At 30.6% G+C, this 21876-nt stretch overlaps 1 protein-coding gene across 1 annotated transcript in view; it reads right to left on the bottom strand.

Moving 5' to 3' along the window:
• The window catches only part of Nlg2 (Neuroligin 2), a 45102-nt gene extending 23538 nt beyond the window's left edge, over positions 1-21564 (bottom strand). Inside the window, exon 1 of the mRNA XM_065500308.1 lies at positions 21479-21564. Coding sequence (XP_065356380.1) covers positions 21479-21564 — 86 coding nt within the window. The remainder of the gene's footprint in view (positions 1-21478) is intronic.
• Positions 21565-21876: the final 312 nt, after the last annotated feature.

The following is a 21876-nucleotide window of genomic DNA, read 5'->3' as shown; positions in this document are numbered from 1 at the left end:
TTATTTGTAGTTCTTTTTGCTGCTATTTTTAATAATCCTATTAAATCAACTCTTAGCTTTAGCATGAAAATTGTGTGGAAGAGACATTAACTTTAGTACTCTGGAGGTATTAATGGCAGCTGGAAATTGTAAATTCATTTTAAATTCAATTTATAATTTTAGTGCTTATTTTCGTCAAGATTAATAAATATTAAAAGGTCTTAGTTATAAAAAGCTTTTACGATTTAACAGAGTTTACGCGGAAGTGCATATAATTTTATGAAAAGCTTTAAATAAACTTAAATGTATAATAAACAAGTAAAACTCTTACTTATTCTATGGCTATGGTTGGGCATATGCGAATTCTAGGAATATTTAGGGTCCTTTTATCTGAAAGGTATGATAAATATGAATAATATACATATATGTGGATAAATATGACATGGTGACAAGATAATGCCACTTAAGTGTGCTTTTGCCGATGCACAGAGGGTTGAGGGTTGTTCCAAAAGTGGCGATTAATTCAAAAGCTGAACTTTATCTGTTAAAGTCATGTTTGGTATTGGGTTAAAGTACATTAAATAATACATCACTAACTGATAAAAGTACAGTTGTAAGTAATAATTGTTAAAAATTTTGCGAGCTGTGGTTAAAATTGAAAATTTTGATATTTCGAGAGCATATATTTTTGTTAAGTCTGTTAAAAGTATAAATATTAAAATGGAACCATCAACTTCAGGTATTTAAGAACATAAATAAATATTTTTGTTTAGATAAATGTTTTGCCAATTTTTTTTTATGTTTTTTTTTGAAGTGCTCCATTATTGGCGTTTTTTCGATATATAGATGAAGTTTAAAAAAATTCAGGGCGAGATCGGGTATATTTCATTAAATGCTCTTAAAATATGATACTTCAGCTTATATATTCCAAACAAAAATAGTGCGGGTTTATTGAGGTTTTTTACTTATTTAAGTTATAGTGAAAGAACTCCTGTTGCTAAAAAACATATGCTGAAATAAACCAGGTTAAAAATATTTTTTTCCATTTTTTTAAAGTGATTACTCTCTTTTGCGACTTTTATGGAAAAATTTCTACTTTTATAAAATTTTGTGTAAAACAAAAATTGGATTTTAAATTAAATTTGTACTAATATAAATACATATAATAAATTTATTATTTGAATTTTTTAGTAGCACATTAAGTTTGCTTTAATTTCCAATTTTAATCATTAATATATCGCTTTCCATTCCAAAGTTACAGCAAAAATTGTGAACTAAGGTCCTTTTCTCCGTTTAACGGGTTAAAAAAAATTATCCTTTTTATACCCTACACCACCATAGTGGGGAGGGTATAATGCGTTTGTGCAGATGTTGGAACGCCCAAAAATATTTGTCTAACAACCACCTTAAAGTATACCGATCGACTTAGAATTACTTTCTGAGTCTATTAAACCATGTACGTCCGTCCGTTTGGCTGGATGGATGGCTGGCTGGCTGTCCATGTAAACCTTGTGCGCAGAGTACAGGTCGCAATTTTGAAGATATTTCGATCAAATTTAGTATATATAATTTTTTCGGCCTAAGGACGAAGCCCATTGTAACTGGCTGAAATCTGTCCATTATTTCACCTAGCCCCCATGCAAATGTCCTTCCGAAATTGGATTTTATCGGTCATAAATGTTTAATTAATAAATGTATCTCCACAAATTGCGCTCCAAATAAGTTTTATATATACAAAATTCATGTCACCAAATTTTGTTACGATCGGTCCATAATTAGTCATAGCTCCCATATAGACCCGCTTCCGAAAATCACTTTAACGTGCATAAATCGCTTAAAAATGTTGCTAAACACACAAAATTCAACATAGTCAACTTTAATATAGACATAAATCACACGACGTAATTTCATGGTGATCGGTCCATAATTGGTCATAGCCTCCATATAAGGCCCACTTCCGAAAATCACTCACGAATATAAATTATTGATATTTTAAAAGAAAAATGTTTTGCTCATTTACTTGGTGTAGGGTATTATATGGTCGGGCTTGACCGACATCCCACATGGATATACTATGGAACGAATTCGTTCTTGGGTTGAATCGGAATTTTCCAGTTCTTGGGACAATTTACCAGGACTTAAACAGTCCAAAAAGTTCATTACTCTCTCCCAACGTAGATCTTAATTGTTGCTGTCGATCGGAAAGGGTGAATTGACAATATTTACTGGATTGTTCACGGGACACTGTGGTTATAGGTGTCATCAATTTATTTTAGGTAATGTTGCGAATGAGGTTATGTGAACTTTAAGCTGAAACCTCTGAACACATTTTTTGCGACTGCCCAATATTTGATCTCTCATCTCTTCATATGCAGCCTAAATCTACTATGATGAATCCTTAAGGCTGCATAGAAGATCCTATGGGTCGTATTATCTCGAGATTTCCTCATGGTCTCACTCCATAAATTTGACTAGCAGAAAAGGAAAATATATACTTAGAGTGTCCCTTAGAATTAAATTTTTTGAAATGTTGACACGGTACCGCCCTAAAAACTTTCGTTATGAATTAAAATACCACCAAAATAATTTTTATTTATTGTTCTAAGAAGGGCAACCCGTGCCGACTTTCGATTTAGTTTTGAGGAGCATTTACAATGGGAAAAAATGATTTTTTTCAGGTTTTTTAAAAATTTTGCTATTAAGTAATTACTTTTGCAATTTAATTTAAAAGAATCGAAATGTGTACGTAATTGTAGTTCTAATAAGATATAAAAGACAAAAATTGGTTAAAAAATATTAAAGTTATTAAAAAATCGCCAGGCCATTAATGTGTCTCAGGCCACTAGAACAAGAAATGTAGGAACAAAATTAACATATTTTGAGAAATATTAAAATAAAAGCTTATTTTTACTTAAAATATATCCATATTTACTTGTATATGAGTTTTTTATTTAACGACAGTTTCAAAACTCCAATTTCTAATTTTTAAAAATTTTATTAAACAAATTTCAGAATTTTTTGATCATCACATGGGGATTTATTTACAACATAATAGGAAATAAAAATGTGAAAAAAATATGTGAATACCTCCTATAGTTTTTCCGTACCTGCGATATAAATTTTGCGATTTTCGATAAAAACTAATTTTTTGGCCATATTTTGGCGAATGAGCCGAATTTCTTTACTGTTATTAATTTTAAGTAAAATCTGTTCAGAATATTATAGTCCAGGTAATTTTAAATATAGTCTGAAAGTTTTCCTAAATCGTGAAGGTCAAATGTAAAATTTTTCAATATTTAGAATTTCTAATGGAAAGATAGCGAAATTTTATATATTTTTTGGCCGAATTGATGAAACGTAAGAAAAATATAACATGAAGTCTAGTATTTACAATAACAGTACAAAAATGGAAATTAACCCTTAAGAGCAAAACTTAAACTTATCCTCTATAGCCATGGCAATTTCTATTAAAATCGGTATATTCGTTTAGAAGTTACAGATTTATTTCCACTTTTTTCTCAGTTCCCCCACTGTGCTTATATTTGAGGAATCTCTACAAATCTCTTTGTTGAAGAATAAATTTTTTATTTGTGTGCAAAATATCGTAAAAATTGGGTTAGCTATGATATTTTCCCATCTTTCAACATATCGATGTCGAGTCAATAGAACTGCTCAACTTTTGAGGCCAAGCCAATATCGAATACTCTATTCTAAAGTGACTACTATTTGTTTTGATCGATGCAGAACACTCTCTCGTATCCCAGAGAGAGTAGTCTGGACTATAAGGCGGGTGAAGCAAAACTTCCCAACCACTTCTAAATACTTTTTAACTGGTATTGCAACATCTGACTGAGCGTTGTCATGATGGAGTATTACCGTTTCATGTTTGGCTCCATATTGTGGGAGATTTTCGACAATTGCTCGCGACAAACGAATCAATTGCAAAAATTTGTCATGATGGAATATAACGTTTTCATGTCCGGCCGCATATTCTGGGCGATTTTTGGACAATGCTCGCATCAAACGTATCAGTTGCATTCGGTACAGGTTTCCTATGATGGTCCGATTAGATTTCAGGAGCTCATAATAATAGATATGACCCTTTTGCTCCCACCAAATTAAGATAATTACCTTAGCACCATGTCTATTTTATTGGTGTAGATTCGACTGGTTTACCGGGCTTCACATATGATATCTTTGCTTCGGGTTATCGTAATGAATCTAGTTCGGACTATAACCATAACTGCATATTTTAATGGAGGGTATTCAAGATTCGGCAAAGCCGATTATAACACTCTTTTTTGTTTTTTTTTACTGAAATTTAGTTTGTATTAAATGAAAATTTATTTTTATTTTAACTTTCAATAGGTACTTGTAACAAATTTCTGTATAATTAACTGTAAATAAACCCTTATAATAAACTTTGTGACAATGAAAAAACTGTAACAAAGCTAAAAATTTTGTAAATACATTTTTTATGTTAAAAATTGATTTTAACAGCAGTTTTGTTTTGTTACAATGTTTGTGGCTCTCATAAAGTTTTGATTAAATAGGTTAATAACTTTTCCATACAAATTCTCTTTCCTTTAAAAAAAACTGTTAAACCAAAAAAAAAAATTCTTATTTAAGATTGGATTTAACAATTTGATGGGTTGTCATGGTTTAAGGCTCAACAAATTATTATTTGCTGGTGAAGCCATGTATAAATAATTGTCTGACACGTGTAGACATCAATGCAAAAGACGAACAAATAAAAAACTCTTATCAAAGAAAATATTGTCTATAGACGTGTAAAATGAAAGAAATATTGAAAATAAAAAAATAAGTAGCTAAATAACAAAGTGTAAAAATAATAATGGTTAATAAAAGAAATATGTTTAGGGGCAATGATAATAATTATAAGTATATGTATGTAATACATCATATTATGTTTTATACTTATAAATAAGTAAGTGCTGTAATAAGGTCTTAAAAACACTTTGTATAGTACACATTTTTAAAGTGGACACTCTTTTAGTTTAGGTATTAAACTAGAAGAATGGTCAAATCTAAAAGCATATATATTATAATGAATGTATATCTGTTTATTTGTGACTTATAGGAGCCAAAACCACTCGACCGATCATCTAGAAAATCAATTTCAAGTGGGCGTGGCACTTCCCATACAAAGAAAATATTTATTATGGAATACCTGGAATACTGTGAATACCGCCAAACTTCTGGAATTTACATTGTGAGCCACTTGGATGAAAATGGGAGGAATTGGATAAATGAGCGTGGCGCCACCCATACCAAGTACATAGTTATTTTCGAATATCTGCATAAATATAACTGTGAAAGTCTTCTTACTTTATACAAATCAAGTCTAACCAAAAATGGGACGGATCGAAACAGGGGTGTGTTATCTCCCATCAAAAGTAAATAGTTATTTCTAAATATTTTGAGAACTATAATTGCAAGATTCTCTCTCTTATCATTTTACATAGTTTGGCTGAAAATGTTCAGGATTGGATTAGTGGGCGTGGCACCTCCAAAACATAGTAAATAGTTAATTTGAAATATGTGGAGAACTATAATTGTGACTTTACATGAGTCTTCTACATTACAAAGAAACTTGGTATTTCTAAATATCTTGAGAACTATGTATTGTATAATTATTCAAACTTTGTCCGAATAGCTCTCTTATCATTTTACATATTGTAGTGTGGCGAAGATTTTTGTTTAACTCAACAAGAGCTTTCAAAATCATTGGAAGCTACTCAGGATTCATCGAAAAGTTGGGAAATTGGGTACCATACGAATTGAAGCTCAGAGACCTTGAACGCCGATTTTGTATTGAAATGGTTAGAACGGTATATTCGGTTTTGCCGAATCTTAAATACCCTCCACCTGCACACAAATTTTTCAGGTTGATATATATGAAATCGTGAACCGATTCTTATAATTTTCACCAGAGTTAGTCCTTTTATTATAAAAATAACGTGTGTAAAGTTTTATGGTATTATCTGTATTATATATTTACACAAATAACCAAAAATATGTGAAAATTGTAAATTTTTTTTTAAGTTGTCACACATTTTGGTCCATAGCTCTGGTTCTACTAAACCGATTTTGCTGATTTTCAATACCAAACTGCTTAGGACAAAAATAAACATATTTTTTGCAAGTCTACAAATTTTGTTTGCGTATTTTGGACGTGAGCATGTTTTACAGAGACACACAGACGGACAGACAGACGGACATGGCTCAATCGACTAAGAATTTAATAAGGATCAAGAAAATATATACCTTGTTGGGTCTCAGATGAATATTTCTCAATGTTATACACGGAATAACAAACTTATATAGTGATATATAAAAAGAGGAAAATAAATCTGTAACCCTAGTTCGATTATAATGAAATTTGACATGCACAAAGAAGTGTTGTTGAGTTTAAGTTTTGAATTTTGAAAGCATGGGCCCATCGGACCAGGGGTTCCCAAATTAGGACACCACGGGTATGTTCAATTTTTAAAACGATCCTATTTCTTCGTCTGTGTTCTGATTTCAAAGAAATTACATATATAGAATGTTCTCTGCGAGTTGTCAAATTTTCCCTAATTAACTTGACACGTAAAAAACATAAGGTAGAAATATTATATATCAATCTATTTTGGACAATTACAAAATTCATGGAATACTCTTTTTCCGAAGACACAATTTTTTAAAATTGAAATTAAATTTTTATTTATGAATATTTGTTAATGAAATTTTACAGTTATATAGATTTTTCTACTGAAAATGAAAAATAAAAAGAATTTTGAAATTTATTATCTGCAATCCTGCAATTCCCAAAAAAGTGTTGAAAAATCCCAAAAATGGGAACTTTTAGTTTTTTGACCATAAATCCATATCAGGAGCGGGATTATCGAAACCCTTTACAAAATAATTAAGAATAATTATATATAATAATACAATAATTATTGGCCCATATAAAATAAGTTACTATATTTTGATACCGACTATGCGATTAGAGAATTTTTGCCCTAAATTTGAATTTTACATAAAAAATATCAGTTTTTTGGATGGACCTTGACCCCTCGATATCAAAAACTTTTTTGTGTAAAATTAGCTTTTCAGAAAGTATAAATTCCTTATATACATTGTTAGACATTTTTTGGATAACTTAAAATGGAAAAATCGAGCTTTTTTCCAAAAAGCAAGCGAATAATTGCCTTTTTTTATATTCAAAACTTTGGACTTAGTCATGATTTTTAAACAATTGTTTTTATTGTTTGTCATATACATTTGTTGTTAGTCCAATAAAGAAAAAATCGGAAATATTTGGAACCGCAGTTATCAAAAAACTGAAGTAGATTGGTTACAAATGTTGAAAATTTAAATTTCAAATGCGAATATAAGAAGTAATTAATACGAACAGGTTTTATTTAGTGCTCTACAAAGAGATTCCATATATGTAAGGTTTTTTTAAATTGAAACACAAACAAAGGAATATGATCGTTTTAAAAATTTAATATACCCGAGGTGTTGTAATTTGGGGACCCCTGTGTTCTAATTTGGGCACCTCTGGTTGGCCCAAGAGGTCCAAATTTAAAACTTAAACTCGAAAACACTTCCCCTTTGTGCATGTCAAATTCAATTCAAATCGGTCCAACCGTTTAGAAGTTACAGATTTATTTTCTTCTTTTTTTTCTATACCTCTGTGCAACGGCTATTACACAGGGCAACAAAATCGAAAACAAATTTTAAGGCTTTTTAAACCATTACAGAATTTTGATTTTTGATTATGGTTCCAGTAGTACATAAATGGTAAAATTTTAAATTTTATGGAGAAGTTTTTTTTTTTTAATTTTTTTTTGTTGTAAAATTGTTAATTTTTTTAGACGTTTCTCCACATAATTTATGATAATTCAAAAAGGGTTAGTCCGATATTATTAAGATAAACTTAGAAAATTTTAAATTTGCATAAACTTTAATCCGTTTATATATTGCGTTTCAATCGGCTCAGTAGTTTCGGAGTTATAATAACAAATTGAAGCAAAAAATATATTTTTTAGGTGAAAATAGCAAATTTTTTAGTTTTAAAAAACTCATGAAAAATCGAAAATGGCAGAAATTGTTCAAGTTTATTGCATTATCGCAAACCTGCATATTATAGCAACAAAATGAGATATCGATCATAAAAATCGATTAATTCTTTTCGAATTTATTCACAATTAAGCAAATTCGCTCATTTTCACAAAATTTTACTTTTTTGTTTGATATACATAAATTTGAGTATTTAATGTTCTTTTTTCGATTGATTGAATATTGAAAACATTTTCCCCATACTATGTACAAATCTCCATATATTTATGGCGTTTCAATCGGCTCAGTAGTTTCGGAGTTATAATAACAAATTGAAGCAAAAAATATATTTTTTATGTAAAAATATCCAATTTTTTTGTTTTAAAAAAATCATGAAAAATCAAAAACGGCAGAAATTGTTCAGACTTATTACTTTATCGCAAAGCCACATGTAATAGGAACAAAATTAGATATCGATCATAAAAATCGATTTATTCTTTTCGAATTTATTCACAATTAAGTGAATTTGCTCATTTTCACAAAATTTAAATTTTTTGTTTGATATACATAAAATTGAGTAGTTAATGTTCTTATTTCGATTGATTGAATTCTGAAATCATTTTCCCCATACCATGTACAAATCTCCGTATATATATGGCGTTTCAATCGGCTCAGTAGTTTTGGAGTTATAATAACAAATTGAAGCAAAAAATATATTTTTTAAGTGAAAATAGCTAATTTTTGTGTTTTAAAAAATCATGAAAAATCAAAAACGGCAGAAATTGTTTAGACTTATTACTTTATCGCAAAGCCACATGTAATAGGAACAAAATGAGATGTCGATCATAAAAATCGATCGAGTATCTGGTTTGATTCGTTCATGGCCTCAAAAGATGAGCACTTCTTTTGGCTCATAATCAATGTGTTGTCAGAAAGATGGGAAAACATGTTATAGATATTTAAATAAAGTTCAAACTTATGGTATGAGGCCTTACAAATTAGAGGAAGATTAATTCTAGTTTAATGAAGTTTAAATTTAAATGAAGAGTTAAGCCAGATTTCAATTTGAATCAAAAATATCACATCAAAAGTGATTTTAATCACAACATTTATTAAACATAATTTAAAGTCATTACTTTGCTATTTGATGGACAATTATTTGTTTAACTTTATTTTATAAGTTTCCGCCATTTAATGTAAATTTAACTTTCATGACTTGCTTAAACTTTTTCTTTTTGCAAAAATATCTTTTTTTATTTTGATTTAATATTTTTCCCGTCAACAACAATTCTTTTGAAATCATTTATTTTCCTCAAAGTTAAACAAAATTTGGCGTTTTATTTTTTTTTGCTAAAAACAATAATCAAATTCAGCAGCCAACAGTCACAAACATTTACATTTCTGCACATAGTTTTATTTGCAGTATATTTAATATTAATATAAGTAATACTGGTTTTGAGCGCCAAAAAAACTAGGAATACGAACTATTAACAAAAAATAAAACAAAATGAAATGAAATGCCTTGGCTTTATAGTTATTTATCTTGTGTGAGCTTAAAGTAATCGTGGTAAAAAAACGGATTTCAAATCATAAAAACAACTTTGAGAACTCGAGCAGTTACTGTTTGTTTTTTAGCATTCTAAGCGATTTCTTTTTTTGTTTTTTGTTTTTCGTAATTTTATATTTTAATAAATCACTTATTTCCGTTTTCTAGATACAACTACTTTTTCTATATTTATTTTTAATAGATAGATAAGGATTTGCTAGAATATTTCTGTATATATTATAGTAAATGTGTTAGTTAGTTAGTTAGTTTATTTTGCTGCTGTATTTATATTTATGAATTTTTTTTTTATTTTTCTTGCTGTATAAGTATTTTAACTTCCATACCACTTGAGTTTCCGTTTCAAAAGTTGCGCTTCAACTGTTCACACTGTGATTAGTTACACAATCTTAAATAGCCTTCTTAACGGTATCAAGTATCTTCTACTATGATTTTTGCTTTTTTCCCATGACTTTTTTCCTATTCAAAAATGTATGAACAAAAAAACATAAAAATTCATAAAACAATCTTCTTTACCTACTGGTAGTTATTTCATCTTCTTCAATGTGTTTTTTTTGTGCCACATTCTGCATCATACAGCGTTATATGCAGGTGTTGTAAGTTGGTGGGGATTTTTGTAACGTTTAGAAATGAAAAAGTCAATTTGAAAGTATGATTAATAGTTTATTTTTCCCTCTCTATATATATATAGGTATAGCAGGAAACAAAAAGGACTTGCTGATATTTTTATTATATCTTGAAAGTAAATCTGTATTGATAAGCTTATAAGAAAGTATTAAAATGCTAATGAAGTTGAAAGAAAGGTATGCCTTTAACGATTTGTATTATTGGTTTGTGGCAAAGCCGATTCATGTATATGCTTCAAGCTTTTAGAAAAAATTTATTATAAAAGTTTGCTCATTTCATTTATTATTTCAGTTGAATTAGAACAAAGATAACACAGGGCAACGAAATCGAAAAAATTTTGGAGACTTTTTAAACCACTACTCAATTTTGATGTATTGTGGTTCCAGTAAATGGTAAAAATTTTAAATTCTATGGATAGATTTTTATACCCTTCACCTTCGTGAGAAGTGTATATATAAGTTTGTCATTCCGTGTGTAACATTGAGAAATATTCATCTGAGACCCAACAAAGTATATGTATTATTGATCCTTATGACCGTCTGTCTGTCTATGTAAAACACGCTCACGTCCAAAATAGGCTAACAAAATTGGTAGACTTGCAAAAAAAATGTTTATTGTTCTCCTAAGCAGTTTGGTATTGAAAATCAGCCAAATCGGTTCAGTTGAACCAGAGTTATGAACCAAAATATGAGACAACCTAAAAAAAAACTTGATAATTTTAACATAGTTTTCCTTATTTGTGCAAATATATTGCAGATAATACTATAAAATTGCACACACGTTATTTTTATGTTAAAGGGACTAACTCTGGCGAAAATTATAAGAATCGGTTCATGATTTCTCCTAGCCCCCATACAAATTTCTTCCCGAAATATGGTTATTAGGTCTGTAAATGCCTACAAAATTGCAGTATCCACACAAAATTCAGGAGAAATAAGTTTCGTGCTTAAAAAAATTACAACCCCAAATTTTTTGTGGATCGGCCCATATTTGACCGTAGCCCCCATATAAAGTTCATTTCCGAAAATCACTTAAATCTTATATATAAATAGGCCACACGTTTTTTTGTGGTACACTTTTAAGTATGTTATTGTCCACCAATATTGGTGAAACATATATGGTTTTAAAGGTTATTTTCTCTAGATTTGCAGAACATAATTTTTTTTTTTTTAAAAAGCTTTTAAAAGTGGTCGAATTTCGGCCACCGGGCGATACTAGTAAGCATAAATGTCTTATAAATATCGCTATTAAGTTTAAATTCGTCATAAATAGTCCCCATATATACCAAAATCGCTGTACCTAATTCTATGAAGATCGGCCGATAATTGGTTATAGATCCCACATAAGGACCACTTCCGAAAAACACAATAATCTACATAAATATCTAAAAAATATCAATATCAAAACAAAATTTTACATAGTTCCATAATTTATACTTAGAAATCATATTACAGAATTTTGTGAATATCGGTCCATATTTGACCATAGCTCCCATATAAGGTACACTTCCGAAAATCAGTTAAGTACTCATAAATCTCTTATAAATATCTTTATCATGCTAAAATTTGACAAAAATAATACTCATATACATAGAAATCACTGTACTAAATTGTATGCAGATTGGCCGATAATTGGTCATAGCTCTCCTATAAGGTCCATTTCCGAAAAAGATATTAACCTTAAAAAATATTTAAAACATATCGATATCAAAATGAAATAACGCACAGGTCAGTAATTTGTATCCAGTAATCATACTTCTGAATTTTTGGAATATCGGTCCATATTTAGCCATAGCTCCCATATAAGGTCCACTCCCGAAAATCACTAAAATGCTCATAAATTTGTTACAAATATAGTTATCAGTTTGAAATTCTAAACAAATTTATTCAATACTAGCTGACCCGGTGCGCTTCGCCACCCCAATTCGCAGAAAGAAATAGTACTATCAAATCTCACTTTGTGAATCTAATTGTAAATGTCTAATTTCATATTTCTGGGTCCATTATTATAGAAAATGCAAAATGTGTTCCTAATTTTAAATTTTTAGGTTTATTATTATAAAATATTCAAAAAGTACCATTGCAATAAGGAAATAGTACCATTGATTATCACTTTTAAATTCGCATTCACTAAACCATAACCCGTCAAGTTTGAATTTTAGATTTGTATATCATTTCCTATATTATCAACTAATTTTGTTTCTATAATACTTAAGATTTAATAAATTATCACAAAACCGAAACCGATCGGTTTTTAATTTTTTAAAACCGAAACCGCGGTTTTGAAATTCTTCGATTTTTTAGAAACTCTAGGTCCATTATTATAGCAAATTCAAAAAAGTACCATTAGAATATATAAAAAGTACCAAAAATCCCCCACTTGTGGTTTCCCACTCACTCGGGTCCATATAAGCTTAATTTCATGGCTTTAGGTTCATTGGTGTAGAAATTACAAAAAGTACCATTCGAATAAAGAAAAAGTACCAAAAAGTCTCCCCTAGAATTCTAACTCACTTAGGACCATATATGTTTAATTTCATGTTTATAAGTCCATTGTTATAGAAAATTCAAAAAAGTACCATTAGAATACAGAAAAAGTACCAAAAAGCAGCCACTTGCGGATTCCCACTCACTCTGGTCCATATAACCTTTATTTCATATTTCAAGGTTCATTGGTGAAGAAATTACAAAAAGTACCATTCGAATAAAGAAAAAGTACCAAAAAGTCTCCCGTAGAATTCTAACTCACTTAGGACCATGTATGCTTAATTTCATGTTTTTAAGTCCATTGCTATAGAAAATTAAAAAAAGTATCATTAGAATAAACATAAAGTAACATGAAGTATCCGCTTGAATTTTCAATCACTTAGGACCATATACGCTTAATTTCATATTTCTAGGTCCATTATATTATAGAAAATTCAAAAAGTACCATTAGAATATAGAAAAAGTACCAAAAAGCACCCACTTGTAGTTTCCCACTCACTCGGTTCCATATAAGATTTATTTCATGTTTCTAGGTTCATTGGTGAAGAAATTACAAAAAGTACCAATAGAATAAAGAAAAAGTACCAAAAAGTCTCCCCCTAGAATTCTCACTCACTTAGGACCATATATGCTTAATTTCATGTCTCTAAGTCCATTGTTAAAGAAAATTCAAAAAAGTACCATTAGAATATAGAAAAAGGACCAAAAAGCCCACACTTGTGGTTTCCCACTCACTCGGTTCCATATAAGCTTTATTTCATGTTTCTAGGTTCATTGGTGAAGAAATTACAAAAAGTACCAATCAAATAAAGAAAAAGTACCAAAAAGTCTCCCCCTAGAATTATCACTTACTTAGGACCATATATGCTTAATTTCATGTTTCTAAGTCCATAGTTATAGAAAATTCAAAAAGTACCATTAGAATAAAGAAAAAGTACCAAAAAGTCTCCCCCTAGAATTCTCACTCACTTATGACCATATATGTTTAATTTCATGTTTATAAGTCCATTGTTATAGAAAATTCAAAAAAGTACCATTAGAATACAGAAAAAGTACCAAAAAGCAGCCACTTGCGGATTCCCACTCACTCTGGTCCATATAACCTTTATTTCATATTTCAAGGTTCATTGGTGAAGAAATTACAAAAAGTACCATTCCAATAAAGAAAAAGTACCAAAAAGTCTCCCGCTAGAATTCTCACTCACTTAGGACCATATATGTTTAATTTCATGTTTCTAAGTCCATTATTATAGAAATTTCAAAAAAGTACCATTAGATGAACAAAAAAGTACCTATAGTACAGTTCACACATTTTGGTACCTAAATATGATCCCCTATTCCTAACACTAACTTCACTCAAATACATATCAGCTAACTTTAATGTCGATAACTGAAATAATTTAAATTTTAAAAAAGTACCATTATGAGAAAAGTACCAATTTCCCTTTTCTTACTTGAACACCCCTCAAGTTTGAAATTTAAAAATATTCCATTTTGCCAAAATTGTTTATGCTACAGGCATGTATCAAAATATTAAAATCTGTGTTAATGTGCCCAAGAATAAATATGTTTTAAAAAAAGTACCAAACTGTTTACCCTGATTTGGCCCAATATACACCTTGGTACTCGAGTTCCAAATAACACCCTGTTAGTTAATTTTTGTATGAATCCAGGAACCAACGTTAAAAAAAATTATCAAAATTGGCTTAATAATTTCAAATATAATGTATTTTCCCGATTTTATCCCCTTTTTGGTACCTTTTTTATCCCCATTGAGGTGGTACAATTTCATTAAAATAAATTTCTGTAACGTGGTGGGAGCTCATAATAAAATATTCGTATGTCTATGTCAAATTATAGAAAAACATATTTTATGAAAAAGTACCAAAAATTAACACAATTTTTATCCCTTAAAGGTTCGAATTTCCAAAAAGTACCAAACTTATATTTTTTATTTTTTGTTAATTAAAGAATACGATTTAAAATTTGTTTCTATGTTTATTGGTTTAAAAGATACATAGGGTGCAAAAAAAGTACCAAAATACAGTTTTTACCCGTTTTCTCCCCTAAAAGGTTCGAATTTCCAAAAAGTACGAAACACCTGTCAGCTTATTTTTTAAATGGAGTAACATGCTATTTTAAGTTTTTTTGTATCTTTATTAGTTTTGAAGATATAAGGTTACCGAATTTACCCGTTTTTACCCTTTTTTACCCCCTAAACTTTCGAATTTCCAAAAATCCCTTCTTATCGGATCGTTTTGGGGAGGGAGGAACCCACAGTTAAAATTTCGTGATTCTAGCTTCAGCCGTTTGGGCTGTGCGATGATGAATCAGTCAGTCAGTCAGTCAGTCAGTCAGTCAGTAACGTTACTCTTTTATATATATAGATATACAAAAATCTATGTACCAAATTTTATGATGGTAGGCCCATTATTGGTCATAGCCTCCATATAAGAACCACTTCAGGAAAACACATTAACCTGCACAAATATCCAAAAAAATCTATACTGAACCAAAACTTTACACCGATCAGTAATTTGTATCCAAGAATAGAGCTACAAGATTTTTTAAATATTGGTCCATAATTCGGCATAGCTCCCATATAAGGTCCACTTTTGTTAATAGCGTTGTTTATATGAAATTCTACAAAAATAGCCCTCAAATACTTAGGACTATAATAGGTCATAGCTTCCATATATTGAACCAAAATAGTACACAGATCAGTAATTAATCGTTTTAATCGGCTCAGTAGTTTCGGAGTTATAATAACAAATTGAAGCAAAAAATATATTTTTTATGTAAAAATATCCAATTTTTTTGTTTTAAAAAAATCACGAAAAATGGAAAACGGCAGAAATTGTTTACAGTTATTAATTTATCGCAAAGCCACATGTAATGGAAACAAAATGAGATATCGGTCAAAGAAATCGATGGATTATTTTCGAATTTATTCACAATTAAGTGAATTCGCTTATTTTCAGAAAATTGTGTGTGCGTATAAGCGTGAACTTTGAGTGTACATTTTACATGTACTTAATTGCGAATAAATTGGAAAATAATCCATCGATTTTTATAACCGATATCTGATTTTGTTATTATTACATGTGGATTTGCGATAAATTAATAAATCTAAACAATTTCTGTCGTTTTCGATTTTTCATGATTTTTTTAAAACAAAAAAATTGGATATTTTTACATAAAAAATATATTTTTTGCTTCAATTTGTTATAATAACTCCGAAACTACTGTGAATAATTTCGAAAATAATCAATCGATTTGTATTTTTGATATCTCGTTTTGTTTTTATTATACGTGGCTTTGCGATAAAGCAATAAACCTGAACAAGTTCTGCCATTATCGATTTTTCATGAGTTTTTTTAAAACACAAATATATATTTTTTGACTTTATTTGTTATTATAACTCGGAAACTACTGAGCCGATTAAAATGCAATATATAAACAGATTAAAGATTATGTAAATTTGAACTTTTATAAGTTTACTTCAATAATATCGGACTAACCCTTTTTGAATTATCATAAATTATGTTTTTTTAAAAAAAAATCTTTCCATAGAATTGAAAAATTTTACCATTTTTGTGGTTACGTAACCATGATGCATCAAATCTTTATAGTGGTTAGTGGAGCCTTTTTTTGCTGTTGACCTGTGTAATCAACGACTTCGATAGTATGTAGTTAATCAAGAAATTACCCTATATTTAAACCAAAAATTTATCTATATCAATAACACTCTGTTAGTATTTATTAAATATTTAAGGGACTTTCAATGGTGTTTTATTTCCTTTAAATAAACTGGATTCTGATTTGCAACTCTTTATTTATTTATATTAAAACCAACATTTAAATATTCGCTCTTTTAATACACACACTATATAATTTACAAGAATATTCTGGTAATACAGTTGATGTTATCTCTAACAGCGACTACGATATCCTAGCTTAATCATAAGTCGTTGTTACTATTTATATACGTGCCATCTTCTGGAAGTCTTATGAATAATCTAACGGAAAAAGTTCGAATGTTCTATTTCAACAATGATCACCTAGAGCTTTTAATGCTACTTCACAGTTACTGTTGTCATACTTATAAACAATGTTAATAACAGCGTGCTATCAACATTGTTGATAAGTAGAAGGTGATGGAAATGTTTATAAACATGATGAATGTTGCAAGCAGCCGTTAAAGACCATTAAATTGAAATTGATAGTGCAATTTCGTAATAATATATTAAAAATATATAAGCGGAGTTCACTATTAAGTGCGAATGGTCTAGCATCATTGCAAATGCAAAATTTTACCGTAATCTAATAACAAAATACACACAAAAACCTTTACAATTTTGCATTTACACTTTCGCAAGACCATAAGCATCAAATACTGAACTCCGCTATAATAAACTATTAAATGCAAGTGATATTTAAATAAAGTTCTTGTCCAGCAACCTGATCACTTGACTCAGAGTGTCGATCTTCCGGCTGTTTATTTATGTAAATATTGTGGTCAAACATGTTGTAATTATAAAAATACGATGGTGGGTCAATAAATCTATGATTTTTTGAATTTACCACCACGTAACAGAAAGGGCAATACTGCTCCTGTCAATATGCATCTGTCAGTTGACTACTGTCAAAATTTAAACAAGCTGCTTCATTTAGTTTGTGTTTGACAGCCATTGATAGCCGACTACCTGTTGACTTGAGGAGAAAATGGAAAAAAGTGAATTTCGTCTGCTCATTCAGCAATATTTTGCGGAAAAAAACCATCATTCAAACCAAGGCTAAGTTTAATAAATACTATGGGAACTTTGGATCATCAATTTTGGACAAGCACGGAAGTTGGCGAACGTTCTGGACGCCCAGTTGAGGTCACTACAGCCAAAACAAATGAAAAAGATCATGATATACTGTTGGCCGATCGGTGATTGAAAGTGCGAGAGCCATAGGCATCGCACATGGCTCAGTGGTTTCAATTTTCAATGATGAAGACTTTGTTTTCGATTTTTATGGCGCACATAATGGTTCATTTGAACAAGCCACTTGGCGAACTGTGGATAGATTTCATACCACATACTCTCTCTTCTGACCATGCAGTACGTAATTTTCGATCCATGTAGTGAAGGAATTAAATCCATGTGACCATCATATGTATCGTTCTTTCGCTGATTGGGCTCTAGAGCAGTTGCAAACTGACAAGATGTCACAGAGTATACAGAGGTGACAATTTTCACGTTTCAAAAAAGCCAAAATCTGCTCCATTCCACCCATACAAATGCGTCGTTTGGTGTGGTTTAACGCTGGTGGCATCATCGCACCTTATTTATTCAAAAACGAAGCGGGAGCTTTCGTTACATTCAATGGAGATCGCAACCGCACCATGATCTATAATGGATGGCATTGATCCGGGCGAGATTTGGCTTCAACAGGATTGCGCTACGTGCTACACGGTGACCACAACCATCGATTTATTGAAATCAACTTGATTTCCAGAAATGGACCAGTCAATTGGGCTCCAAGGTCGTGCGATTTGACACTTCTCTGATAAACCAGCAACAATATTCATGACATACGACCAGAAATGCTGGCCCAAAATTGCCATATCCCCTACTTTTACTTGTTGTGCTATTTTTTATAACTTTAAGTTCTATCGGTCTTAGTTTATTTATTCAGACACGAAAATATTTATCTAAATGAAAAGTTCATGAAGAAAATAGGGAGTTAACGTTTCTGGAAATTTGGGATAAATAGAAAATTGATCAGTTGATAACGGTGAATCTACCAACAAACCTCTAGAAATAAGTGACATCATTTAAGCTTCAGTAAAATTAATCGGACAGGATGTCAACAATATGCATCGATAAAAGGATACTATTGAGAACACAAACTGATTTTAACTAACGTATATGTGACGCATCGGTATTCCAGTGGCTCTAGGAAAACTGACCGCCTTTTCAAATTTTTCGGCACTTGAAATTTTAAATTTATGCTTCTCCCCAAAGACATATCACTGAATTCTTTCGTCTTTAACATTATGGGCTCCTTATAGAAAGGAGTGAAACCGGTCGACTCTCCGTACTGTAACATAAACCTGTTTAACCTACTTATAAGAGATGCATCGGAGTTTGGAAATCATTGCAGCTGCTTTAGGACAACTGTTCGTCTTTTCGCGTGTGCTGGCGATATCATGTGACATTATTGGTGGGAGATTGAAAACCCAGAGTAAATAATTTCAAATCATTTAACTGTGAATATCAATCGGAAGGCTTTCCAAATCTGAGAAGGTCAAGAAGATGATGAGAAGTGAAATTTGACTTGCGATTGCTTGAAAGAGTATTTCGGCACTTCACATGTCCACAGCATCAAGAGTTTCTGGTTCGGTTAAAGTACCAAATCTACGTGGCTTTTCAGGTAGAATTGAAAGCTGTTTTGAGCTTCTGTGATAATCCACGATCCGGTTGAACGATCCGGTTCCCTTGTTCACAACATCATGAACTTCTGATTTGTAATTATTTATTATATCATAGAGTTGAAACTTCGACAAAGATGGTCATACAGTTCAGATACTCATTTTATGATATCTCATCAAAAACAATTCGCGTAGTGCTGTATTCCAACACCATCATTCTTATAGAAGGGGTATAATTTAGTTAGACTCCAAATGCTATACTTTCCATAACTGAACAATTGCGTTATTTCTTGAGATTGGTAGCCATCAAATTGAAATCCAGATAACATGAGAAAACTTGAAAGCGAGTTAATGTCGAAGATCGCAGACAGTGCTAATAATTCACGCGGATGCTCTAAACAAAGTATATCTCATATTTTTTAATACATTTTCTAGTTATTTTCGGTAAATGTTTTTGCCAAAGCATTATTTGACAGTCCTTTAAAAGAATCAGAACATGAATCTTTTAACATATGGTTTTACAGCCTCCTCAGGCTCATGCAATGAATTTTGGCATACTAGATTTAGTAAAATATCGATACATTTAATGTTAAATCAAACAGCGCCTATGATATACTAACTCACTCACAACTCGCTGTTACTATTTGTATACACAGCGCCATCTTCTAGAAGTCTCATGAATAATATAACGAAACAAATCGAATGCTTTTAGAGCTAGAGCTTTTAAAGCTGCTTCACAGTTTAACGTTGTTGAAAAGTAGAAGTTTCTACTGATGGAAATGTTTAAAAACATGATGAATGTTGCAAGCAGCCGTTACTGGTCGATGAATTAAAATTTATAATGTAGAAGGATATCTATTTCAGATCAGTATTAAAGAATGACAAGAAGTGTTTCTTCAGCCATATTATGTAACCCGACATACATAGATTCTTAAGCTAACATATTACCTGACATCTCGTCTGAAGTATCGGAAACTGAACTAAGTGAAATTAATGCATTTCAACAAATATATGATCCAGATCTGTGTTAACAAGGAGGAGTATATGGGGAACTGAACTGAATATAGGGAACGGATTCCTGGAATATTCATTAGATATAAACTGTAGCTTGAATTTTCAAATTTCTTGCCAACCAGAATTGATAAATATAGTTGGTACATGCATGTAGAGTAGCATATAATCAGGCTTGTGAAAACGTGTGCATGTGTGTTTAAAGCTTATAAATAGAGATGAAAAATCTTTCTTTTATTATTCAGCTTTATGATTCCATTGCTTGTTTGTCGATGTTTCTTCTTCATTTTGTACATTTTCCATTTATTGACTGTGTTTTTAGCTATTGAATGACATGTATTCTACGTATTTAAGTAAATATTGTAACTCTTTTTATACCCTTCACCTTCGTGAGAAGGGTATATATAAGTTTGTCATTCCGTTTGTAATTTCTACATTTTTCATTTCCGACCCTATAAAGTATATATATTCTGGATCCTTATAGATAGCGGAGTCGATTAAGCCATGTCCGTCTGTCTGTCTGTCTGTCTGTCTGTCTGTCTGTCTGTCTGTCTGTCTGTCTGTCTGTCTGTCTGTCTGTCTGTCTGTCTGTCTGTCTGTCTGTCTGTCTGTCTGTCTGTCTGTCTGTCTGTCTGTCTGTCTGTCTGTCTGTCTGTCTGTCTGTCTGTCTGTCTGTCCGTCTGTCTGTCTGTCTGTCTGTCTGTTGAAATCAGTTTTCTGAAGACCCCAGATATCTTCGGGATCCAAATCTTCAATAATTCTGTCAGACATGCTTTCGAGAATTTTGCTATTTAAAATCAGCAAAATCGGTCCACAAATGGCTGAGATATGAGGAAAAAACCAAGACAACCTCGATTTTTGACCTATTTTTTTACCTATATCTGGATTACTAAGACATTAATATAGACAATATGGATATCTAATGATAGATATTTCAAAGACATTTGCAACGACGTATATAAGACCATAGTAAGTTGGACCTACAATGGGTCAAAATCGGGAAAAAAATTTTGAACCCGAATTTTTTTTTTAAAAAAAAAAAATTGAAAAAACAAAAAAAAAAATTTTAAAATTTAAAAAAAAAAATTTTAAAATTTAAAAAAAAATTTTTTAAAATTTAAAAAAAAAAATTTTTAAATTTAAAAAAAAAAATTTTAAAATTTTAAATTTAAAATAACAATCGAAAAATTTTTTTTTCCAAAAAATTCAAAAAACAACTGGAAAAAAAATTAAATTTTGTTTACCTAAAAATATTTAAAATTTTGAAGTATAATTTGGTGAAGGGTATATAAGATTCGGCACAGCCGAATATAGCACCCTTACTTGTTTTCTTCTACAATCTGCTGTTTTTCTTCTTGGTTTCCCCTCTCAGTTTCTTTCATTTTATGCTCTGCTACTAGTTCTTTCATTTTATGTGAACAAAATGAATAGAAAAGGATGAAGAGAAGGAAAAAAACAACAAGATAAATATACATGTATGAGTGTTGTTGTTATTTACACGTTCGTATGTACATCAGGATATGGACTTACATACATTTATATACATATGTATATGAATGTACCCAGCAGTTCAGCAAGTAGTCAATGTACCCCTTATAGACTGTAATTGTCACTAATGTCTGATCGCTTGGCTGAATCCAATTTATATATATTAGGTAATTTGACACGTTTATATTGAAGAGAGAAGTCAATTGTTTACTTTATACATTCCATGTAATCTA

This window comes from Calliphora vicina, chromosome 2, assembly GCF_958450345.1.
Source record: "Calliphora vicina chromosome 2, idCalVici1.1, whole genome shotgun sequence".
Classification (NCBI taxonomy): domain Eukaryota; kingdom Metazoa; phylum Arthropoda; class Insecta; order Diptera; family Calliphoridae; genus Calliphora; species Calliphora vicina.
The sequence above is the reverse complement of the archived record's forward strand: the minus strand, read 5'-3'. Positions and strand labels throughout refer to the sequence as shown.